Raw genomic sequence first — 26,750 nt, 5'->3', positions numbered from 1 at the left:
GGACTGTCATGGACTCCTGATGGGCAGAGAGACTGGAACACCATTTCTGGAAAGCAATTTGACTATATATACCAAGGGCCATAAAAGTGTTCATTGCTTATTAAGTCAACCTCCCGGAATTTATCCTAAGGGGGAGAAAGTAAAGATGTGGAGAAATATTTATATAGAGACATTCCTTATATCATTATTTATACTTGTCAAACATGGAAAATAGCCTAATGTCTAAATTTTTTGAGTTTTAAACTATTCAGTCATTATTTTGTGCCCAATGCATATTAAATAAACTAATACAGTAATATTATATAATTTTAAGTAAAAAAATGCAGAATAATAAAAAGTAGATGATGTCTACTGAGTGTTAAGTATGATCAGTCATTTTTCCGAGCTTTTCTTATAGTAATCCCTTTAATGCTCATGAGAGCACTTGGAGATTGATGCTATTATTATTATCATTTTATAGGTGAGGAAATCAAGATACAGAGTATTCACTTGCTCAGGCTTCGGCAGCTAGTAAGTGGTAGAGTTCTGATTCATACCCAGGCAATCCAGTCACAGTGTTGAGCTCGTTACCACTGTGTTGTCTTAACTAGATTCAGGCCAATTGTGTGTGTGTGTGTGTGTGTGTGTGTGTGCGTGTGTGCAAAATATACCTTAATTCTCAATGTCAATGGTTATAGCTAAGTGGAGGGATTATGAATAATTTTTAATATACTAACACTTTCTCCATTTTCATGATTTTCTCCAATGAAAATGCTGACTCTTACAACCACACAACCCTTCATAAAGGATAAAGCCATGAGCCCATTTGACAACCATTCTATAATACTATCCCAGTAGGACAACCATGCAGTTGTACTCACTCGTAAACCAGCAGATGAATAAGCTAATGGGGAGGTCCTTAAACTTCTCTGGGATGTGAACAGCTTGAGAATCTGGTGGAAGCTAGATCCCTTTTCCCCCAATATGTGACTCAGGAGATTCCCAGTAGCCGATTGTAGACCCAAAGTCCCCACCCTCTTAAGAATGAGACAAGTTAAGGTGCTTCACTTTATCCACAGCGTCAACTTCCTGGCCCACTGCCAAGAACAAGGAAGAAAGCACCTCCTGTATTTCTCCCCCTGACTAAGGTGTCTTTGACCTGATGATCCTTGCCAGTGTCCCTGCCCCAGTCCCTTCCTCTGGGTGACTGGGTACTAAAGGGACCAAACAATAGAAATTCAGATCTATCAATATAAAAACCATGGCCATGGTGAGGTGGCCAGGGTCCTGTGACATATTAGAAGAGAGTAGTAGCTCCAGGGAGGGCCTGAAGGGGATAGACTCCGTGACAGTGCTGTGTGAATCACTTGGAGTAGGTGTGCCAAGAAGACAGGCGTATAATAAAAAATAAACAGAAAAATAAGCTACTTTATTTTGCCTAGTATATTCTTGATGAGAGACAAAGGCTTATATTTAATGCTAGAAAAGTCAAAAAAATGAAAATACAAAGGATAAAAAAGAAAATCAATACAAAGGATAGACACCACTTTGATAAAAATGGGTTTTAATCCAAATATAAACTAAGATATAGGTCCTTTCCTGCTAGGCTGAGGGAAGTATTATAGGGAAGAAGGATGCATAAGTCAGAGGGTATATTGTACATGAATCCAAGGGTTAGAGAAACCTTGGAAGAAAAATCCCTCAGGTTTTCAGTTCTGCGCAGTTCCAAGTAGATGCTACAATAGAAGGGCCTTCATGCCCTGCCTGCTGGTGCTTTAGGCAGAACCATATTTCCGAGCATATAGATGAGATGTTATAAAATTCATGCTCCACTACAGCTCATTTACTTTATCCCTTGGGATTCCCCAGAAGTCCTCATCCAAAGCATAGAATTCAACAAACTCAGTTTTCTGACATCCTAGCCCACAGAAAATTAGGTAGGAGAGAGGGTTTTGAAGCAACCCCACTAAGAGTCATAAATTAAGAGCTAAGAGGAGATGTCCCCCTCACCAAAAAAAAAAGGATTAGGAAGCATATGGAGCAAACCAGTACGGGCCACATGGCATAAGAGTGAGTCCATGTGCCCCAGGAATCGCCATCCTAATAGCTGTATTTCTTAGCCCAGGGTACAGTAATTTATACGCATCACATTCACTACTTGTCATGAAGAAAGTGTTCAGTTAGATTTAACAAGGTAGGGAGTAAAAAATGCATTGTGTTTGCTTTTTAACCAAAACTGAATAAGATAAAACTTTAAAATTGGCCCGTAGAAGGCGGCCCTCAACTATTTGAAGACTTCACACCACTAGAATACCCTCTTCCCTTACGAAGATAGAAGGTAAATGAGGCGTTACAGTATTATTCTGGGAGATTTCACAGATTAAATATCAAACTGCAATGCTCTGCCTACAGGGGTGTAATATATTAATCAATATGCATGCTATAAAATTATACGATGGATTAACTCATCAGAAACTCATGGGGAAATGTGCGATGAACAAAATCTACAAAAACCTGTCCAGGTGAGGAGGACATGGAGTAGAAATCAGAAGCCGTTCACTAAGAACGAGGCAGGGGGTCAGGTTCCCATTCCCTGACCTCTGCAGGGAAGGTAGCAGCCTGAGCAGTGATGCTTTCTACACGCGAAGTCTATTCTTAACTTGGTCTGATGAACAATGACACAGCTAGAACTCCCAAATTTGGGAGATGAAAGAAAATGATGGCAGTCATGCACTTCACACCATTAAGGGGTGATGGGTACCTGAGCTCGTCACACCATGGATGGAGCCCCTGGGGAACCCACAATATTGGCTCCGATTCGGGGTTTGGGTTGCTCGTGATGCTTCTACAACAATCTCGGTCTCCCTTCCGTCATGCTGATAAGCACTGGACATGGGGTACACAGAGCACCCCAGCCTCTTCCTCCTTCCTTCCCAAGTTCAACTGCACACAGCTCCAGTCCCCTCCACAAGAGTGTTGTCATTGAGAAGAGTCTAGAAAGAGCCTCTCTGTTTGGGCTTTCTGTCATTCCAAACTTCTCCCCACAAGTCCGCCGAGGGGATTCTACTGAGCCCTACTCTGTACCCATGGATACCAAGAAGGAAAAAATAGCATTCTGCCTCTAGGAGCTTCCCTGCAGCCTGAAAAAAGTGTGCAGCAAAGGTGAGTGTGGCAAGAGTTTGGGGAAGAACAAAGGAGAGATCAGTGCTGCCCCAGCCAGGGGCAAAGCTTCTTAGCATGAATATGAGCTTTGAAGGATGAGTAGCACTTGGTTTGTTCTTAAGCCTAAATCCCAAATTCCTTACAGGAAGCCTGGATAACTCCTGGCCTCGCCTACCTCCTCAGCTTCCTCTCTCTGTGTGTGAGCCCTCAGAGTCTATGCTCAGTGCAACTCACCAAGGCTCTCCCCATGGGACAGCTCGCTCTCACCCTAGGTCCCTGCAAAGTGCGCTTTCTGTCTCAGTCTTCCTCACATTCACTTTCCTCTACTGTTTAATTTTACTTCCTGGAGTCAGCTCATGCCCCCAGGATGCCTCTTTTCAGTGCTCCTGGAGGGTCCGTGCTCGCCTCATAAGAGGCATGACGACTGGGTAGGAGAATCTGCAGAAGCAAAGGCTGGGGAGGGCTGGGACGAACAAGGGGGAGGGGAAGGAGAGGACGGTGAGCCTTCTGACTTGAGCAGATGACGTCCTTCGGATAAGGAAAGCGATGCCAAATTCTTAAGGTTTTATCTGGCGCAACGTGTGACAAAGAGACTGAACCAGCTTTATTAAGGAGCGATTAAAGACTTCTGAGCAGGAATTCTGCAATGAATTCTGAGTAGAGATTCATTGACACGATCCCTAAGAGCAGGCCTCGGATATAATCAGGCATCCGACGAAGGAGAAAGGGAAATACTCACACCGCTAGCCAGCGTTGTGATTTCATCCAGAAGAAATACCCTCTATCTAAAACAAGGATAACAGATCTCCTTCACAAATGGTTTGTGAGGACTTAGTTAAATAATACAGCACAAGGAGACGCTCGATGCCTGGGAACGTCCCTACTGTGAACATTCTCGGATCCCGAAAGGCACTCGGTGTTCCTTGTGGGAACGCCACCTTTGCACTCAGCAAGAAGTGCTGGAGGGAAGACTTAGAGGCAAAGGGAAGAGAAAAATGATGAGAAACAGGAGAATGAGCAACGAAAAAACAACACATCACTTTAAAGCCTTCACAACAAAATGTACCCTCTCTTTATTTTCCTGTCCGGGGCTACATTTTGCCAGTGGAGTAGCAATAACTTCTACTGCTTTATAGTACACTCACAATAAAGGGCTCCGAGCCTGATTTACCACCTCAGGGAAGTGCAGGCATTTAATCATTCCAGCAGCTGCTCAAGGATCTGCACATCCCCGTTCAGGAGCGACTATCGAGGAACCATATGGAAAGGGTAAGCGAGCCGGTGGCTTCTTAACGCGCTGAGTTTCGGGGTTCAGGGGCTGTGGGGATTGAAGTTCGGGCAGATGCCAAGGGGCTTCCTTCTCAGCGCTGCATTATCCTCCTTGGAAAGGAGATCAGGAGATGCTTCCCGGTTTACTGAGAACCAGGGAAAGTAGTTCATCGCCCAGAAGAACTTCTCGTTGTACAGGGCCTTTTCCTGTAAAGCGCTCTTTCCGGAAGTCAGCCTTATTCATGAGAAAATCAACAGCGAACACAGCATACAGGCAACCCCACGCTTAAGAAATTGCCCTTTCCCCGTGCCCTCTTTTCCCGACGCTGGCCTTCGAGAGACCCAGACCCAGGTCATGTCCCGACGGCAGCATGATTTGAAGTCAAGGACTTGAGAGCGAGCTGGGTGCTGGCTGCCTTATCCCGGCCATGCCCTGAGAAGGAAGCAATTATTCTTAGGCCCTCAAATTTCTAGCCATCGGAGGAGACTTTTTTTTATCTGCAGGGTAATAAGGGTCGTGTCTTGTAATCTCCTGGGCTTCTAAGTGTGAATTTGGGAGGAACAGCTGACCTGGAAAGATACCTTGTCAGTAAAATCTGGCTCTCCCGGTCCTTGGGGCCCTTTCTTACTACGCAGCTACCTTGCTTTTACAACATGCAGCCAGAGCCCTGTAACATCAGACATGTCTCCGAGGGCCAGCCCTCCCGTCAGGCAGAGGTGTCATCTCCGAGCAGACCCAGAAGGGACTGGTGTTAGCTTGCTTGCTTACTAATATGTCCCTGAGAGCCCTCCCGAATGTCGGATTTAGTGGCCCCCAAATTTGGCAAATGAGTTAGATCTGAGATCCTGCCTGTTTTAGCTACTTCCCAGGGGTGTGATCTTGGATAGCTTACCTAACCTCTCTGAGCCTTAATTTTATCATCTGCAAACTAGGGATATTAATAGGGCATTACCGTCTGCCACATGGTTAGGATTTGGCAAGCAAGTTTGATTTGGTGGTTGTAATAACCCTCCTCTGTTCCTTTTTGCTCATTTCCAAGCTCATCCCAATTGGAAAGCTGATCGCTACCAGAGCAATTCCAGGAATGTATCTGTAGGAAGAACAGACGGTGAAATCTTTTTCTCAAACCTCTCTCAATAGGCTTCGTGTTCTGGAGCTCCTGGCCTCCACTGGGCCTGCCGGGTCTCTGCTCCCCTCCCCAATGCTCAGCATGGCTTAAAAACTTGTCCCCTCTTGTGCCACAAGTTCTTAAGCTGATGACAGCCAAACGGAATGAGGCGCAGACCCCCTGCTACTTACAAAAAGCTCTTCCGTGCTCTTGCAAAAGCTAAAGGTAAACCTCAATCAACTGGCTTATTTATAGTTTGAAGAGTTATATCCCACCTACTGCCTCAGGGTTTTAATCAGAAGAAAGAACCTACTTAATGTTCATCTCCCACTGCCAGATCATGCCACAGAGCTGTCGGAACATTTGCCACGTCAGCCTTTTGGAGGTTGCCACAGGTCAGCAATAAGCTGTGACGTTTGAAGGAGCTCACTAGCTCCAGCATATCCATCAGATAAATTACTGCCTGGCACGAGGGAACAAGGAGCAGCTGAGCGCCTTCCCAGAAAAACAAAAAAAAAACAAAAAAAAAACAAAACAAAACAAAAAAACAAACAAAAATAAAACCCAAAAAAAACAAAAAAAAAAAAGAAAGAAACAGTGAGTGGAAAAGCACCCGTCCCTAAGAACAGACAGCTTCCAGCTTGTTTTCTACATTATAAAGCAAATATGATAGTGTCCTTGCTTTCAGAAGTGGAAGGGCAAGAAGGTCAGTTCCCTGGTAGACTTCATCTTCCAGTCGCTGAATGCCTGGAGGGACTCGGGGTGAGTGGGGGACTGGTGTGAGAAGCTATCCTGGGAGCCTGAGCTCCGAACAGAAATGCTTCCTTTGGACCCTCAGGAGCTCACACAGAGCTAGACCCCCGCAGCTGGGATGTTTATGGAGCGCATGAAGGAAGGAATGAGGCTTGGGTTCATCCCACTGAAGGACAAGTCTGGCCTCTTGATCAGCGTCCCAGCTGCTTTCGCACTTGCTCCAACTGAAGCAATAAGTCCCTCTCTGCTTCCTTTCTGCCGACTCATACTTGGGACTAGGCAGGCCCTTGACACTGAGTCTCCAGAACCATCTCAACTTCTCGTGTACCCAGCTTCTAATGCGCGTTCTTTGATGTCTGAGCCCCATTAGAATGCATGCACAAGGAATAGCTTCACTGTGTACCCCGAGCCTGCCGGTGCCTCTCAGCTAGAAGAGGGAGCTGAGGAGAAGGTGTGAAAAACCTAGAATTTGGACCCTGGAGCCACACTACCATTTAGCAACGTTCCAGTGATTCAGATTTTGATTTGATTTGGGAACTCTTGAGTTCAATGTAAGAATGAGGACATTGCTAGAGCTTGGCAAAAAAGCATAGCCTGGTGTTAGAACATTTCTAGAACTTTCCTTCAGGGGTTCTCAAAGTGAACTCCAGCTACCCTAAGGGCTTTGGAAATGTGAAGGTGGCCTTTTCAATTGCCCCAGTGTCTGGGAAAGGGGATACTAAACATTCCTCCATGTTTACAGTCATATGCATTAAAAACTAAATAGCTCCAAATACCCATTGTGCCCCTTTTGAGAATCAGTGCCACTCAACCTCAGATCCCACCCACTGTGACTCACTGCACTCATCCACACACACGTTCACCACCAGGAAATCCACTCACAGCCTTTCAGAAGCTGCGTGGATGTTCTGAAATATCTAATCACTCAGGGGCTGAACAATTGGCTCCAGATGTCTTTGGAGCTTGGAATTAGAAGCTCTGAGTCTAAGTTTTTCCATTGATGAGTCATTTAGTTCCTTGATTAGAAAGTATCTTCTCCTCCTCAAACCTCTTCTTTGTCATCTGTCCCTTAGTGATACTCTCCAAATGGTTAATAAGCATTAAAATCAGAAAATGTACATGGAAATGCTTGGGAATCATAAGGTTCCGTGAATTGTTAGAGTATATAGGTATTCAGTATTATGTACTATAATATAATTGATCAGGAGCCAACTTATGGATTTTCTCTTTTGGAATCTGATTAGCCCGAGCAGTGCCTTGCCAAGCCATATTGGAGCCTGAGGCACAAGGGAAAAAAAAAAAAAAATCAATGATCCTATCCTGCCTTCTTTAAAATTTTGACATTTTGTTTGTGATGGACTTTTTGTATTAATTTTGATTTAAAATTTTTTTTTGGAAAAAATATTTCTTTTGATTACTGAGTGCTTTGGTGCCCCCTTTAAATTTTACACCCCAGGGAAATGCCCTAGTCCCTCACCCTTGTGCTGAAAGCTTAGCTCCCTAACCTTCCAACCAGTAGGTCGCTCTTTAGTCCAAACCTCTGGCCCTTGTTCTGTATGGTGGGGAAAGAGAGCCTACAAAATTCACTGCCTTCTTGTAAGAACTCTATATACCTGAAGGTAGTGATCAAGTTGTCCATTGGCCCCCTTTTCAGTCTACTGAATTGCCCTTACTCAGCTCTTTCTTCTGGTGCCCCAGCTTCCTGCAAGAACCAACTAGTCTTCAAACTGGTTGCTGATTTCTGAGCTTTCTAATTGTGAGAAACCAATAATACACTGACCAAAGAATATCCACTGTTATTTTATATATTATTACATTCAATGTATTTCCAACTGTTTTTCCCCCATTTAAGTAGTTGGGGACCAGCTGGTCTACACCGGGCCCTACAGGATACTATTGTAATCTATTGTGGAGTTTTTATTGTCTGGATACTCCTTCCCAAATGCCTTTATTATTGCCTGAGAATGTAATAAACACTATAGGGAGGGATGCTAAGGCCAGATGATTTCTCAGAGCCTCCTGGCCACAGCTGAGTTACCCAAGAGCCCTTTGAAGCATGGTGGCTTGGGGTCTCTGTTGCATTTTTTTCTACTTTTCAAGGTGGAGGAAACTTGGTCATGGTTCAAATCCTGCCATTTGGATTTGGAAAGTACATTTTGTGATTCAGTATCCTAGATAATTTGCCTGATTGGAGTTTTTTTTTTTTTTTTTAAGAAAAAACTGCCATTTGTTGGTTTTTGGACATCAACTAGTGTTAACCTATGATCATCATCACCCCCACTTTAGGTGAGAAACAGGGTAATAAGGAATTAAGCAACTTGCTCAGGATCCCAGGGCTAGTGAGAAGGCAACTGGGCTATGAAGCTGGCTGTCTGGCTCTGGAGTTTCTGGGTGCATTTAATCACCATTCCATTACGCCTTTCAGACACCATCAAGTAGGGCAATTGGGGTTAATCCTTGTAACAGCTCCACATGCCAGATAGTACATCCGTTTCCACCTAGTGAAGTGGAGACACCAGAAAGTCAAATAACTTACCCAAGCTTTACTCTTCTTCAGCTGCGCATGGGCCTATCGGGCTGGGGGGCCAGGTACAAGTATGCGAACCAGAAAGAAATAAGAAATGGATTTCTTTTTTATCAGCTCGTAAGGGACAAACTGAGTTTAGGTGAGAAAGGGCAAAGGGCTCATTGAGCGGTGGTGTTCCTCCCCTATGTCTCCAGTAGGCACCAAGCAGGTGAGCTGAAACGTAAATTCTGCTAGCCGAGAAAGTGCCAGCATCATTTTAGGAATAACTAGGTGAGTGCTGATTTCCTCTAACTCATTTCAGTGCAGCCTGGCAGTCTCAGGAAGTATAGAAGCTATACAGCCCTCCACTGAGGCCCGATTTCTGGGGGAGGGCCCATCATGCTCGGGGAGCCTGGCACTCCGGCCCTTCAGCTGGCACGGAACCCAGGCCCACAGAGCCCCCCCCATGTGTCTGGAGGACAGCGTTTCCTATCCCTCACCGCTCTGCGCTTTTGTTCAGGCTGTCTGGGTTTAGATGAATGAGATTTACATAGTTTTAATAAATATTAATAACCATTTTAATCTCCGTAAACCTTTCATATGAGACATGCAAATCGCTTTCCAGTCATCTTAGGTGCCCAATGAGAGTGAAGTAATCATTTTGCAAAGCTGTGCCAACTCTTCCGGGCCTTTCGGGCCCCATTTAGGCTGGGTCTGTGTGACAGGGACCATGTTTGCGGAGAAAACAAAGAAGTAATTAGGATGGGCGCGCAGGCAGACCGCACCCACTGGCCCATTTTCATTTTTAGGTATTGTACTCCTGTCTATCTTTATCTATCTACCATCCGTGGTTGATTATTTTTTGTAGGGGGTGTTTTATAATATTACTAATAATACTAGCTAATATTTATTGAGTGCTTACCATGTGCCAAACAATGAGTTGTGTTCCTCAAGTGCATTTTGTCATTCCATCCTCCCAACTGCATTTCTAGCTAAATGACTCTCATCCCTACCTTACAGATGAGAAAACTGAGTCTCAAAGAAATTGCTGGTCCCAGATCATATAATCAGGAAAGCATTGGATAGTCCCTGGGTTCAAACTGAGGTTTGTTTGCTTCTAAGGATCTTTGGCTAACAATGGGATAGCCTGATCTTTTACCTCCCTGTTGAAACCAAAATATTTGGAACAAATAGTAGTGTATAGTTTGGAAAAAAAAAAAAATGCCTCAAGACTCAGCCTTTGTGGGAGGATGAGAGAAAGAGAGAGAGGTTACTTCGAAAAACCTAGTGAGTTAGACAGCTATAAGGTGAATTTTAAAATCCCTTTCCATCCATCCGTAGGATCAGGCTGAATGAGCTTTACAGTCATGGGCTATTAGAGCAGAGGTGTCTCAGGGATTACCTAGCTGGAGCGTCTTACTTTACACTTGAGGAAACTAAGGAACAGAGAACTGTAACTTGTTCAAGGTTATCATCATCACAAACATTTGGATTATTGTCCTGGGGCTTCGCTTCTTCTTACTATTACTATTTGTTATTACTTGTTAACACATTTTGAGATACGTTCGGGCCAATCGCTGATACAAAATAAGATATTTTGCCATGATGTATTTTTTTTTTATGTATAAATCACTACTTAGTGTCTTAGCAGATGGAAGGTCTAGAACACTTACAACTAAGAGCAAATGGAGACAGTATGATTGTTCTCCGGAATCATCAAAATTGGCCTGTTCCAAACGCCAAAATGTTATCATGCCATTGTCCAAAGGATGGCTGTTTCCTCAGGTTTAAGTCTGATGCCCTGCGTCAATGGGCGTGTGTGCGTCTCAGAAGGAATTCTCCTGTGGTCAGTCGATGTGCTGGCAGGGACCTTGTGTTAACAGAGCAGAAATGAGAAAGGCATTCGGGCCCGGGGTGCAGAGATGACCAAGCTCTAGACCGATAGTGTTACAACCCTGCAATACATCTTCAGGATTAAGTTGCCTGATCCCAGCCTCCCAACCAGAAAATAGCCAGTGGTTCAAAGGTGTCTTACAATATTATCATTTTTAGGAGGAGGAGGAATGATATGAAGTAATAAAGGGCCATCTTAGAAATTCCTTTTAGTTATTAGGGAGGGATTCTTTGATGTATTTTAAAAGTTAAACCTGTGTCTCCCCAGGGACCATAAACATTCCCATGATGATATTTCTTTTACTTTTTCTTTTTTTTTAAGGGTTTTTTTTTTAAGATTTTATTTATTCATTTGACAGACAGAGATCACAAGTAGGCAGAGAGGCAGGCAGAGAGAGAGAGGAGGAAGCAGGCTCCCCGCTGAGCAGAGAGCCAACGTGGGGCTCCATCCCAGGACACTGAGATCATGACTTGAGCAGAAGGCAGAGGCTTTCACCCACTGAGCCACCCAGGTGCCCCATAACCCATGATGATATTTCTGTGAAGACTAAAGTTACAGAAGCTTGATTCATGCTTTCTTTCTCACTCAGATTTACTGGATATCGTACCATGTGCCAAAGAGATAAACATGAAAGTGACAGTTTCCTGCCCTCGAGGAACTGACAGTCTTGGGAGGAGGCGTAAGGAAGAGTATACAAGTAAACACACAATTACAGTGAAGTCCAGTTAAGACAACTCTCAGGTCAGACTACTGGTGCTTCATGTCCGCTCCGTGTTTCACCAGTTCTGTGATACTGAGCGACTGACTTAATTTATCAAAGTCTTGTGTCATCAAATGTGACATAGGGATAATAGTATTATCTTTCATGAAAAGTCCTCATTGGGTTAAATGAGACAATATATATAAATGCTCACTAGAGTATATGGTATAAATATTCCAAAATAATAGCTGTAATAGCAATGTATTCTCCTATTGCAAATGCTTTAGCAGAAATATGAACAAAGGAAGGGCACCTAACTGAGAAGGGTTGAGGGAGAGGATGGAGGAAAACTCTACAGGAAAGAAGCATAAAGATGAGTATGAATCAGTAGGCAGACTGTGTCCAGGATGGTTGGAACTGGGATAAGAAGTGGCTGGGCTCTCCTTTCGGTGCCTGATGAGGACTTGCTGGAAAATGTCAGTTACTCAAGGCAAGGCTTATACTTCCTTCCAGCTGGACCAGAGATCAGGAAGGGCAAAGGGTGACACATAGCAGGAGAGGTACGAGGCAAGTCATAAAGGGCCTTACTTTGCTTTGAAGACCTTCCAGGTCACTGAAGAATTTTAATCAGCAGAGTGACATCGCAGAAGTTTGGAAGGGTCACTCCAAAATGTAGACCCAAATGGCTCAGCTATAATGTAGACCCAAATGGCTATGACGTAGGCCCAAATGGCTCAGAAGAGAGCAGAGCAGAGGAGGGATGCTAGGTAAGAGTCTGTTGCAGAAATTCAAGTGAGAAATGATAAGGCTCTCAATAGAGGCAATAACAATGGTTGCAAAGAGAGGTGACGAGATTTGAGAGGTTCTTAAGAAGAAAGGGGTGGGACTTGGCAATTAATTGGATGTGAAGAGCAAAAACAATAAGCAGTTCAGGATGACACTCAGGTTTCTGGATGGAGGGCCTGGATAGATGAAAATGCAGGGAGAGTATGGAAGATGGTGCGTTCAGTTTGGGACATGCTGAGTTTGGGGTTTTTTATAGGGTTTTCAGGGAGAGATGCATTTCTGGCACTCAGAAGAAATATAGGATATTGAAGTCATGGAGAGGATCCAAGAAATTATTTATATGTTGAAAACATTTGATTTAAAACCATCTACTGAATCCATTTTTATTGTTTTGGTTGCTAAAGATGAGAATATGAAAGACAGAATATATGGTTCTTCTAGAAGACCAGCTTTCAACTTTATTAAAATAAATGACCCACTCTGATGAATAGAATAATGATTTCTAAGGTGTCTTACAATTCTAACACTATGATTCTATTGTTCCAAACCACAGTCATGAATCCAGAATTGCCTTTTGATGACAAGTAGTCCTGCGGCCTTAAATCATCTTTTGTGGCCTGGTGAAATGAATATATTTATATATTCATATATGTATATATATGAATATATATATATATTCATATATGTGTATATATATATATATATATTTATAAAGCCCCCACATCAACATTTTTTGCATTTTTTGAAAACAAAAGCCACACAGCCCCAAACATGCATTGAGGATGCTTATGAAAAGGAAAAACCAAGTAAAGACACTATCTACATTTACCTACTCTGATCCCAATTGGCGGCAAAGAGCAGAAGAATCTTCCTGCCGTAGTGATCACGGTTTTCCAGCACTCCAGGGAACCCGTCGATGAGAGCCCTCTTAATGCCAGGGTCATCAGCCTTGAAGTTTTTGAACATGTCCAGGTTGAGCTGACGGTACTGAAAGTATTGGGCCAGGAGTCTGAAGGCATCTGCTTGGTGAAACTTCCTGGCTCGGAGAAATCTCAGGATGAAGGCATCATCTGTACGTAAAAACCCAATGTCAGGCCTGGTGATGATCATGTCCCTGACTTGCTGGATATCCTGATGTAAGACATCTGGGTTCTCATTCAGTTCCAGGCGAGCTTTCTCTATAGTCTCTGGACTGAGTCCGGCCTGTAAATGGGTCATCTTGGCCGAATCTCCTTTCCACGTGCTTAATTTCTGATATTTTGGAAGAATGGAGACTGGTCCCATTCACCTGATGGTCTGCCGGAATTGGGGCCCATTCAACAGTTTCGTTACTACCAAGTTGCCACAAAAGCAGACAAATAGATGGTCTTCTTTCTGTTCTTGGAGAGCAGTAGGACATTCAGGTCTTATGTGGTGGGGGCCATCCAAAAAAAAAGCAACTCTGAGACCATTTCTTACTGCAAAACAAATGCACACAAGAGAGCTGAAACAGTGACGATACAATATCTGGGCAAATTAATTGCAACTGAGATAGAAAAGCAGTATTGTACTGGGGGTTTGACTAGACAAGATCTCCATAGAATGAAGGGTAAATGGTGTAATTGGGGTTCCTGGGTGGCTCAGTCTTTGGGCATCTGCCTTAGGGTCAGGTCACGATCCCAGAGCCCTGGGATCAGCCCCACATGGGGCTCCCTGCTCAGAGGGAGGTCTGCTACTTCCTCTTCCACTTCCCCTGCTTGTATTCCCTCTCTTGCTGTCTCTCTCTCTCTGTCAAATAAATAAATAAAATCTTAAAAAAAAATAAATAAATAAAATCGTGTAATTGGCAGAATTTTATCTTTCACATCCTGAATGCATCATAACGTGAATTTTTGAAAGATGTTTGGGAACTTCTTAGTTACACTGACTGGTTAATATAATAGCATACGGTCAGATTAGTTAATAGATGGCTCTTTCATTAATTACTCTAAGAAACAGTACGAAGAGAGAAAGATCCCTCCTCTGCGGCAGCCTATTTTATGGGGCTATTCACAGGCCTAGAAATTATGGCTGCTGTACAATTTATTGCTCCCTATTAGCCTTTTTTCTCAGTTGGAAGTACCTTTCACAGAAATGTCCCCTCCCCCCTACCTTTTTAAAAGGCAGTCGTTTGCATCCCAACAATAAAAAGGGACTGTTAAAGGTCACTCTAACCTAACCCCACAGGTACCTAATTACTCAAAACTGAACTAACAATGGCCTGGGGGGAACGGGGAGGGTGGCCGCCTTTTGGCTGGAAACCTGACCTTCCATAATCAAATCCAATGACACGTGAGAATGCTCACGTGTGGACATTATGAGCAGCTTTGTTGTTTGCCTTTGTTACTCTTCCGTAGGAAAGGCAAAGGGACTTGAAACCCAGGATGCCTCCCTGCTCCCATTTTTTATGATTTTCTTGTTGTTCTGAGCTATCGTTTTACTTATGATAATGATTGAATCTCCTCAGATACATCTCTTTTGACTCCTACACCTCCTTCTACAGAGGAACACCCCTATTATTTGCATCTTTCTCATTTTAAATATAAAATGCCCTCAGACATCTGTTTGATGTAACCCAGAAGTTGCAAAAATCAGAAGACACACGAGGTGTAAATGAACTTGAAGGCATGTGTTTTTTTCCCCCAGGTCTACAGTATTTGCCATGAGAGGCAGAATATTTATACCCAAACTAATTATTATTGGTACTTTTTTATCCTACAAAATAATTTAAAAGACAAAAATGATTCTTCTGCCTAATTTAGAACTATCAATCAGTTCTTCAGGGAGACAATCAACTCGCACATTTCTGCTTTATACTGTGATATGGGGGAGCTGAAGAACAGTTCAAGTAACGTATTCATCTTCAAGATAATGAAATAAGACAAATTTTACGGATAAAATGTTGGCTTTGTAAAATAACTTGTAAGAAAACAGCATTTAGCTTGATAACATGAAAATGAGAAATAAAACAAAGTCTTGATTTTCACTAATTTTAAGGACTTAGAATGGTAAATGGAAAATAATGCTATGAACTATTCCCGGGATTGGAAGAAACTTCCGAATCCTTCTAGCTCGATGTTCATCTGATATTAAACGTCCCCATTAGTGGCCTTACCAAACCCCTTCAGAAAGTTCCTGTGTTTGATGTCTCCTCTTCTAATTCATCCCCACACCCAGAGCAATGTCTTCACTGCTCCCACCATCCACTTGAGCAGAATGATCATATAATTTACCATCCAAATTTAAACAGGAGGGGGCACTTATAATAATAATAATGCTGGAACAATAGCCATAAACTGGGGCAAATCTCAGCAAACCCAGACAGATGGTCACACTACTAGTGAATGATCTTTTTGTTCCTACATCCAATAGACAAATTTCAGTCCTCTTTATGAGTGAATTCTAACAGTATTTGATACTGATGACTTCATCCTTCTTAAAACTCTCTCTGCTATTCTCCCATTCGTTTTTCTCTGACTCCAGACACCCTGATTGTTCTCTTAGCCTTGCCGACTCCTGTGCTGTCTTCTCTTTCTGTGAACACTTCAGTGTAGTGTTTCTAGGATCCTGCCCCGTGGTTTGACCACCTACATGTAATATGACTTCTCTGTATGGCTCTCTCCTGGTCTCCAGGCTACACATTCAACTGCCTTCTCAACAACCCCACAGAGATGGCTTCTAGACACCACAAATTCCATGTGCTTAAGCCTGAACAAATCCTCATTCTTCATCCTGAATTCACTCCTCCACCTCTACCTCTTAGTGACTGACATCATCTTCTGTGCCGTTTCCCATTCTAGAAACCTGGGAGTCTACTATTCTTTGACTCTCTCCCTTCCCACCCACTTCCAGACAATTACTTCCATAATATTTCTTAAATCTGCCTGTTTTTTTCCATCCATTTTCCCTGTCTTTGTCTGGGTCATATCAGTCTTTGTCTGTTTAGCCCTGTAACATCCTCTCTATGGTGTCCCTGCTGCCAACCTTGACCTTCGCACCTCCCCCCCATTCTCTGGATTCTACTTGAAATCTGCTCATGTCATTCCTCGATGGACATTGACCAATACCTGCCAGTTGTCCCAGAATGAAGTATAAAACCACGTAATAAGGTTTCCAACACTCTTCATCATTTCGTCCTTATCTCTTTCCAGATTCACCAGCCATACCGAGCCACGTGAAGTTTCTCCTCACCTCTGTGGGCCTTGACAAAGCATGACTTCTGATGAACTCTTCTTCACCCTTCAGGATGTATCTGGACACCATTTTCTCTAGGAAACCATCCCTGACTTTCCCAGGGTACTGGCCGTCTCACAGCCCCAACCACATCATGTCATTGCCATGTCCCTCTCTCCCTCTTTACTCTAAAGTCCTTGCTGAGAATTGCTGGATCTCACTCACCTGTGCATCCCCAAGACAGTGTCTGACATAAAGAGTGTCAGCCCATGAATGGAGCAACTTGGCTGTGTTCACTGTCTATCCTCAATGCCTACAACAGTGTCTACCACACAGGTGCCCAATAAGTATAGAGAGAATAAATGAATAAAGAAAGTCAAAACATTATTTCAATGAGTGAGTGGTTTCCCCTGCTGTTGGGTGCCTCTGAACCATTTTCCTTAAATGATGGTGTTGCAGCTGACTTTTAATTGCCCAGGAGAATTTAGCCTAGGCACACTGTACTTCAGATCATTGCCTCCCTGAAGCAGGCTGGGTGATGTTCACAGTTCCTAGCCACGGCACAGGATGCTCAGAGCACCAGTCATAGCAATAGCTTGTCCCCTTCAGAAGATTTAAAGTTACACACCTTACAGTTCAGGGAACTCCACAATGTTTCTGAAATAAATTACTACGGGTTCAAGGGGAGAGCTGAGACTGCATTTTTCATGACCCACCTCCACACATAGTTATGCTTCCAATCTATAATATAGACATAAATTTGCTTCAGTTTTACATCTTTATTCTATCCTCAGCATACGGTAGAAGCTTCTGGGGAGAACACCCAAGCCAGGGCCACTTGAGATAAAATAAATATTTTCCATTAAAGGCAACTGCTTCGCTTCATAAGTCTGAATCATCTGCTATTTAAATAACAACTTTAATTGTTAATATTTGTGGCTAAAAATGCTTTGCCATTTAAGAATGTTCTCCAGGATGTAGTGTTCTTACTTGACTGCCATCCTTTGTTGTGAAGGATTTGGTTCTCACTCAACTTTTTTGAATTGGTCAACTAAGTATGAAAAGATACACTGGACTTGGTATCACATGAAGAAGTAGGAGTGGTTTTCTGTCCAGTGGAATGAATAATAATAATAGCTTTAATTTATCATATTTATAAGTATACTTACTATGTCCCAGGCACTTACATATTCTTTATTAATATATTACATTATTTGATCTTTAGAACAACTGTATGAAATGAGTGTATTATTGTCCCCATTTTTCAGATGAGGAGACCGAGGCATAAAGAGGTTAAATGAGTTTCCCAGGGTTGCACAACTGCTAACCAGAAAAATTGGATTCAAGACCAAGTAATCTTTCTCCAGTCCCACGCTCTTTCCTACTGTGCTCTTCTGCCTCTTAGGTGCAGCAAAGAGGCTCTAGTATTTACTACGTAAGAGCTATGTGACCTTCAGCAAGTCATCTTTCCTCTCACAAACTGAACTGTCCTTTACTAAAATTCCTTCAAGATTTACCATCCCATAAACCTAAACATGCTGAAGGAGTTCACAGATATTCTTAGGTAGCCTAATGCCACACCATACAGATGTCCAGTCTTGTCTCTGTTTCTTCCTCAGAAGAGGATTGAAGCTATTTAAAAATCTAGCTATCAGTGTGACTGGGTGGCTCAGTGGGTTAAAGCCTCTGCCCTTGGCTCAGGTCATGATCCCAGGGTCCTAGGATCAAGCCCCACATTGGGAATTTCTGCTCAGCAGGGAGCCTGCTTCCCCCCCCCCTCTCTGTCTGCCTCTCTGGCTACTTGTGATCTCTCTCTGTCAAATAAATAAAAAAAATATTTTTTAAAAAAAGATAATAAAAATAAAAATAAAAATCTAGCTGTTTATGCCTTTTCCAGCTATTAGAAATGTTCGCTCTTCCTTTGCATATCTTCCTTTGGCTAAAATGCCGATCAAAGATCCTGCCATTCTATTTGAAGGATTGATACTGTGCCATGCCTAGCAGAGTGCCAAGCATGATCTGGCACTGAAATGTGCTTGATAATCAAAAAGGGCATGTTAGGCAGATTCATGTGAGCCTCAGAAACCATCTTTCCCATTGCTGTTTGGGTCCAAATGATTCTTTATTTAGACATTGTTACATATACATGCAGAGTAACTTACCACACCCTCTAAGACACCCAAGGTAGAAGCTAACTTCTACTTTAAATGCATGCTTTTTCTAATGAACTAGAAATTTAAGTGATAGTACTATTTTGTATGAGAGAGAGGAAAGAAGAGTCTTCATATCATGATATTTAAAATCATGGTATCTATAGATTCAAGATTCCCAGTTCATCTCAAGTTTCCATTAGAAGAAATTTTTTTTAAAAAAATTTTATTTATTTACTTGACAGAGAGAGCAATAGGGTATAAGCAGGGAGAGCAAGAGAGGGAGAAGGAGAAGCAAGCTCTCCACCAAGCAGAGAGCCCAATGGGGGTCTCAATCCCAGGATCCTGGGATCATGACCTGAGCCAAAGGCAGGTATTTAACCATCTGAGCTCCCCAGGTGGCCCTAGAAGAAATCTATTTGTATATTTCCTTATACAAAATTCAGTCATGGGGCTCCAAGGTGGCTCAGTCAGGTAAGCATCTGAGTCTTTATTTTGGCTCACGCCATGATCTCAGCGTTGTGAGATCAAGCCTCACATCAGGCTTCATATTCAGTGGGGAGTCTGCTTGAGATTCTTTCCCTTTGCCCCTCCCCCATCCCACTCCTGCAGGCTCACTCTCTCTGTCATATAAATAAATAAATCTGAAAAAAAAATTCAGTCTTAAAAAGGTGGATTTATACACACACATACACACACACCTATAAAACATACATCGTAGTATTTATGAACTAAGGAATCTATGCAGAAAAATCATTTTAGAAAGTACAATAATCCAAATGAAATTGATTTTGGTTATTTTATAATCTTTTACTTGCATTTATTTCATTATCTTCAGAAACTCACATTAAATATAGTGGGAAACAATCAGACTAATAATAACCGCACCTTGTCTACAGAATATGTAGGTGAGTATGAATTATTTCAAAGCCTTTTACACCCATTATTTTTCCTCATTGTTACAATGATCCTGCAATAGGTAGGAAGAAGAAGGATTTCCTGGGAGGTACTGAGGATCATGTGAAATGATGTAGGTAAAAGCGTTTTGGAAATAAAAACTCCATCTTACATTTACTGTGATCTTGTTGATCACAGTTTTCTTGTTTCCAGGTTAAAAGAGGTTGAGTCTTAGAACAACAAAACACTTGTCTTAAAGTCAGATAATAAACTAATGTTAAAAATTGGGGGAAAAAACAAACAAATATTCACTGAGTGTTTATTATGTACCTAAAGCTTTGTTGTTCTATGATCTAATCTCCACACCAACCTTTAAAGTTGGGTATTTATTAGATGAAAGGATAAATCTGAGATTTAGATAGATTAATTATAGCTAGAAGAATGAAGATTGACACCACAGCCTCCCTGATCTAAAGCCCATGTTCTGTCAATGGCCTTGCCCTGCTTCTCAGCGTAGGTACTTTCTCTACACCACTCTGGATGCCTGTGCCCTCCCAATGAGTCATTCACACAACAGACACACACCCACACTCCACCAGTCCTAAGGGAGATCATTTAAAGAATGTTGTAAAGTTGGCCAGATTTGGGAAGGAAAGAGTATATTGTTGTCATGACCAGAAAGATAAAATCTATAAAGCCTAGATATTGTTTGAAATATAAGAACATTAGTAAATAATGAAAATGTCTCAAATATGTATTGCTTTGGGATGTTCCTAGGAACACAGAAGAAAAATTTTAAGTACACATAAATTTAAATTAATACCAGTAGAAAATGAGAAATTATAGCCATATTTGTTTTATAAGAAAAAAAATGAAAGATCAATCTGAAGGATAAAACTTTCCACATGAAAGTCTAATCAACTACCTCCTCCATCAAGGTATGAAAGTTATATTTCCAAATTTTAAAGGTATATTGAATTAGGTCAACCCTGATGACTCTTCAACTTTCCAAAATGTCACTTCAAAATTTTTAACTGAGTATGTTTTTCCCCTAGGAATGCTGAAAGGAATTTTTATACTGAATGAAATAAAAATAGATGTTGCTGATACATCTAGACCAAAATTGAAAATCACAACGAGCAAAAAAAAAATTTTTTTAAGTACAACTGTATTTGAAATCTTTCCTGAAAGATGATATGCTCCCTTACAGCTGGTGATACATAACATTTAATCCTCAGATTAAATGGTGCTAACCAGAAGAGGTTGTTTTGTTTTGTTTTATTTTTTTTGTTTTTTCCAAATGATGAATTTGAAATTGACCAGGAGGGCTTGTAGGATTTCTCTGCATAAGTACTGGCAAAGGACTCGAAATCCTGTGAGTAACAGATTGGTTCCCAGTCCATCAGCATTCTATCAAACATTACTCAACTTGCAGATGCAAACTAGCTATGCCGAGGGCAGGGAGAGAATTCCAGAAGGATAAAGGGGAGACCTGTAATCATCTGAAAGTGTAATGTGACCAGAATTTAGCCTCTGGCACACCTTCAAATGTCCATCACCTTTAACTCAGTCCTAGCGCAGGGCTTACCCTTGCCATATAAATATTCATTATGTTGATTCCCTTGGCTGTCTTTAAAATAGCAACTAAGCAAGCACTGTCATCTGCTCCCATTTGCTCTTGCTCTTAAGAAAGATTTAAAGTAAATTGGAAGTTTAATCAGAGTAGAGACACTGTGAACTTCTACCCAAAATAAAGGCCAGATCAGAATTAGAATAGTCTGGAACTCCAAGATGGACTTTTTGACAGAGGATTGTGTCCTGTTTTCTAGAACACCTACACAACTTTTATTCTTTTAGTTTGCTTTGGGGCAAATAATACAAGTTGAAGGAGGCAAGGAAGGCATGGGATTTTTCTGCCTCACGGTAGAAAAGTACTTAGTTGAAGTAGTGTTTACCTTATAACTCACTGTATTCTAAATAAAGACAATCTACAGGGAAAAATTTATTGAGATATAGAAAATTAGACTAAAATGTTTTTCTGTGCTATTAAACTATCCCCATAAGAAGTCATTGGCAGTCAATGCCCCAATTTAAAATTTAATTTCAGTTGTGCTTCTTAGGAGTATCAGCAGGAGGGGAAGGAAAAAACAAACAAACATGTGACTCTTCTGTCATCCAGGGAAGAGGGTATTTCTCTAAGAATAGACTCTTTAGAGGAAGAGGATCTGGAGAAATGTGAGAAAGGCAGGGCTCAGCCAAAGATGGCCACTGAATCCACTTGCCCTCTTTCCCTCTCAGTGTTTTCCCCAGCATGCCGAAGTGACTGGGACCCTTCTTCCAGATGTGCTTGGGCAGATGACATCAACTGCAGGGATCAGTTAAGAAAAGTGCCAGGTGAAGGTGGAACCCAACAAGGTGTGCATGGCTGAGGTGGGAAGAAAGGGGTGATTAGTATCCCTTTCTACTCAACTACAGCTGTAATTTCTCAACTATATTGCCTAGAGTGGTCTTTGTTTTGCTTTAGTATGCGTGCCATTTTTTACTACTCAGACATTAAGGTGGGACTGTTCAGAAAGAAAGAAACTGTTGTCTTTGCTTCTCAAAGTGGTTTTCATGGCTCAGTAGCATCAGCAGTACCCAGGCAATTTGTGTGCGCACTGTTTGGGAAGCCCTGCTCTAGAGGATTGATTCCAAAGGGTTGAGAAGGTAGGTTCATTATCTCTGAAGTCAGAGCTCACACTGTCTGTGGACAGCAGCGTGACTCTGACCAATGGGAGAGTACAAACAATGGGTGCTCACTCCATTTGGATACCAGCACTCATAAAAGCTCATTAGTTCACTACTGCCACATGCTTGTGTGCTCTATATGTCAACAAAAAGCAATCAAGAAAGGAAGGGGGAGGAAGCAAGAGATGCTAAGAGAAAGAGAGGGAGAAAGAGAAGGGGGACAAGGAAAAAGAGGAGAATCTCACATGTTTTGTTTATTTTGTTTTATTTGGCTACACACCCGACTAGAGTTCTCTTACTTCTAAAACCTGTAATGTGAGCTCCTCTGCCGTTTCCAGGCCCACAATTTCCCTTCATCCCAAACTACAGAAGAATGAGCACTGAATACACTATGTGCTTGGCACATATAAAGGTATTGAACTTTATGTAAGACATTTGAGCAGTAACAGAAGCTGAATTGACATGATGTTATTTTAAGGAGAAGAAATGGGGAAAGTTGCTTTGCATAATATCTATGAATTAGAGATGTGGCTAAAAGGGTCCAGAAGACAAGAACAATCATCTCAAACACATATAGGGAAAATTCCTGCTGGCTCAGAAGTCAGGAAGAAGAAATGTTTATAGAAAATTAGCCTCCTACCAGAAAATTTTCTCTGATACTCCCTGTCATGTGATAACATGTCCATGAAAGGGGAAAGGATTGGGGTACCTGGTCAGAGAAGATATGATAAAGGGCTGTGAGGAACAGTAGAGGTAGTGAAGAATAATGAACTTATTAACTAAATAAATGAAAGTATTTTGGGGGGGGGAGGAGTGACTAGTTAATTTCCACATCCTTGAAAAGTCAAACCAAAGAAGGCAAATTTCTGTTAAGCTGACATAAACTTGGATAGAAAATAAACACGGCTCTCTCTGGAGATATATAACATTTGGGATCGATGTTAGGGGTTGCAGACTTGAAGTAATTCACATTGTGGGTCTTCTCTCAAAACAAATCTATTCCAGTAAATCTGGATAAAATGAACAGTAATCAAAATAATTAAAATTTGGAGAAGGGTGTAATGTAGAGAAAGATCTCTCTTGGCAATGTTGAGGGGTATTTCTAGACAGATGACACACAACCAAACCTCATATTTTGTATACTCCTTTTGCTCTGTTACCTTCTGTCTCAATTACCATGTAACAGGAAAGAAGAAAAAATCCAAGTCTGAATCCATTTACTAAGTATGGCGCTGCTTTGAGGAAGTGTATAAAGTCATGAATGGACATCGCACACAGGGTTAATAAGGTGTCCTTTTGTAAAGCTTGCAAAAGAGAGCAAATACCACTAATTCTCAAGAGTTCCTGATTCCTCCTTTTGGGAGATAAAAGTTTAGCAAGCTTTACACTCCATGATTCTAAAAGGATCATGCCCCTCTGTGAACATGTCTTCAAAAGTGTGTGATGCCACTCTGATGGAAAACACATTTTCTGTTCACTTTTAAATCCATTATTAAAAGGAGAAAGTTATGTTACTGAAAATATTTAAAAAATAAGATGGCCCTTAATAGAGAAAAGAATAAAAGAAGAAGCCAGGATAGTAGCACTGTATAAAAATTAATAAGCCCAGCATAGTATTTCATCAGAGAAAGGCAGTACTTCTGAGACAGATGTCTGTAAATCTCACCAAAGCGGTATTGTTTTGAGATTTCCCCAACCTCAGGAAATCGTATTCAGCACAGAAAGACAGCAGCTCTGGAGACACTGGATCCTTGGTCTGAGTTTCTGGTTTGAAGCAGCCAGAGCTGGCAACATGTACACTTTAAAATATTATCTGGGTTGAACCATTGTTTGTAAACAGCTATTAAGAATCTTGTTTTGGGACACCTGGCTGGTTCAGTGGGTTAAGCCTCTGCCTTCAGCTCAGGTCATGATCTCAGGGTCCTGGGATGGAGCCCCGTACCACACCAGGCTCTCTGCTCAGCAGGGAGCCTGCTTCCCCCTCTCTTTCTTCCTGCCTCTCTGCCTACTTGTGATCTCTCTGTCAAATAAATAAATAAAATCTTTAATAATTAAAAAAAAAAGAATCTTGTTTCTTTGGGACTTGAGGGGTCCTGTTTATGGTGGACATCACCTGTCTAAGGATGGTACATAAATGAACAAATTTTCTTCTTCTCTAAAATCCATTTCACCAGATACTTCAACTAGTCTTCTTAGTTTGAGTTCAAAAGTGAGTGAATTTTAGAGGCAAATTGAATTATGCCAATATTTTTGTAATTAATGGCAGTAAGTAACTTTTGAGAACATGCAACTATCCCTCATTCCAGAAGAGTATTTGGTGTGACTTTTCCCTCAAAACTTCTTTCAGAAGCTACTTATTTGTGACTATTTTTTTATTTTTGACAAAATTAGTGAGCCAGTTTAGACCAAACTTGCTTTAGTGACTCTTTTTCTTTTTAAGAAAGGAGGATAAATGTACAAGAGTGATTTTTAAATGAGGATTTTCTATGCTCTGATTTAAACTTTATTGTGAAATGTGACCTAACACCATTCTCATATAACAAGATCCATCTCATTTTTAATTAAGATGTTAATTTTGTGAAAAGTGATTTGCAAAAAAATACCCCCCAAAACAAAAAACAAAACAAAAACAAAACCATCCACCCAATGCTTTGCTGTTCAGTAATAATTGATTACATGGGTACTCACTGAAAGATTTTTATTTATGACAGGCTCAGATACTTATTTTCTGCTGTTTGTTAGCTCTTATAAAACAGATGATCCTGGATAAATTAAAGATGTGCTATGACTTGGATTTAGACCTTCAAGATATTTGAAAGATGTTCCAACTTCCCTTCAGCTAAGATAGAAAATGATGGCACTTTAAAAGCAGAGCCCGGCAGAACACAGTTACATAAAATGCCTTTTCAATGTTTGCACTCTATTACCCTTTACTATTATGGGAAAATGGTGTTTTCTCCTGATTACTGAGAAAGCACACAAAAATCTCGCCTTCCAAATCCGAGTCAGTCCTTGACTAGTGATGAACAAAGACAGGCCATCTGCTCTGAATATCATTACTACTTTGCCCTTTTGGGCAAGGGCTCTATCTTCTCTGCTTCAAAGAGAGGTTTAAGATTGGAAAATTGAAATAAGTAGAAGGAGGAGACATTTGAAGAGATAGCACTTTCCAGTGAGAGCCACATTTGTTAGGTTATAATCACCAACGTTTTAATTTTTACTCCGGTCACAGAGTTAATCTTTGCGGGTCCTCATTTTACAAAACGTTTCAGTAAAAAACTTAATTCCAGAGTTTCTGTAATAAACGCTTAGGAAGGAAAATTGGCGTGTGCGTGAATATGAGTCATCAGTCACCCCCACCCTGCTTCCTGGTGATTCTCCATTGGAAAACCAGAAACATGGATTGAGCTTACATATCTGTTTTACCCGAATAACACTATACCCCAGGCCATGTTAATTTCCTGAACTAAACAGCCCCTAATCTGCTGAAAGGCAGCTGGCTAACTGCTGGTGTCTGGCAAGTGCCCCATCTGTCCCCCTGCCCTGGGTCTCTCTCTCTATCCTGGCTTCACTTTCCCTTTCTCTCAAGCAGGCTTCTCTTTGTTTTCAAGGGTGTCGTCCACCTGAACTTTCCTTCCTGTGCCTGAAAACTTGGGTTCTTTTGCTCAACCCTGCGGACCTCGGGCTTTGTCTAAGTGAGAAGACACAGTTGTGTTGACTGTAGTTACGGCGCTTGTGATGGTGGAGATCATGATGGTGATGGTGGAGAGATGGGGGTGCTGATGGTGTAAGGGAGCGCAGATTGAGCGGGCGCCGGGAGGAGGAGGATGGACCGCGAAGGCGTGGAAAGTGGGGTGCGGAAGGGATGGAGTGCGGAGGGATTGCAGATGGGAGCTGTCCACGCACCGAAGTGCTGAAACGCCGCAGCCATGGCATCGCAAGAGCTGGGGGGAAAGGCGGGGAGGCGCTGCAAATACAGAAGGGAGAAAAAAGGCAACAAATACCTTCACACAGCCGCTCAGCCTTGCTTTAGGAATGTGTTTCTGCAGGTGTCCTCGCTGCTGAGCTGAGTGGGTGAGATCCCCTATTCTGGCAGGTTCGGGCTCAGATTTCTCTAGAAAGCTGTGAATGAGAGCCCCGGCTCCACGGGGCTGTGATTTTGGTAGGAGGCGTGTGCGCCGGAGACTCTGTCCTTCTATACCAAGCCTGGCTTTCCCCTGGGTCCTAAGTGCCTCCGTACAGCTGTTCTTCCCCCGTTCCATCAAGACAATACCAAGAATTGTAATTTTGTAACATCTGGGACAAAAAGTACCGGAACTATCACTTCCCACCCCCACCAACTATCACCAATCTTAAAAAGAGAACCTTTTAAAGAGATAATGCAACCTCTGAAACAGATCCGTGTGTGTATGTATGTGTGTGTGTGTGTAAATTTAACCAGTGAGAAAAAAAGTATCACAGACCTATGGAGGAAAGCACGGATTATTTTATTAACAAATGGTAGTGAGAAAATGAACAATTTGGAAAAGGCTTAAATTAAGCCTCATCACCCCAAAATTGACTACACAGAGATTAAAGAGCTAAATTAAGAAGTAAATATTTTTTTAAATAAACTAGAAAAACGAAA

At 41.8% G+C, this 26,750-nt stretch overlaps 1 protein-coding gene across 1 annotated transcript in view; it reads right to left on the bottom strand.

Annotated features, from left to right (window-relative positions):
* The window catches only part of CLVS1 (clavesin 1), a 179,166-nt gene extending 152,866 nt beyond the window's left edge, over positions 1-26,300 (bottom strand). Inside the window, exons 1-2 of the mRNA XM_032882620.1 lie at positions 26,128-26,300; positions 12,988-13,615 (exon numbers count right to left, since the gene is read on the bottom strand). Of these exons, the coding sequence (XP_032738511.1) occupies positions 12,988-13,442 (455 nt within the window). The 5' untranslated portion in view covers positions 13,443-13,615; positions 26,128-26,300. The remainder of the gene's footprint in view (positions 1-12,987; positions 13,616-26,127) is intronic.
* Between the last annotated feature and the right edge of the window lie 450 nt (positions 26,301-26,750).

Source organism: Lontra canadensis, unplaced genomic scaffold, assembly GCF_010015895.1.
Source record: "Lontra canadensis isolate GAN:19392208 unplaced genomic scaffold, GSC_riverotter_1.0 scaffold83, whole genome shotgun sequence".
Classification (NCBI taxonomy): Eukaryota; Metazoa; Chordata; class Mammalia; order Carnivora; family Mustelidae; genus Lontra; species Lontra canadensis.
The sequence above is the reverse complement of the archived record's forward strand: the minus strand, read 5'-3'. Positions and strand labels throughout refer to the sequence as shown.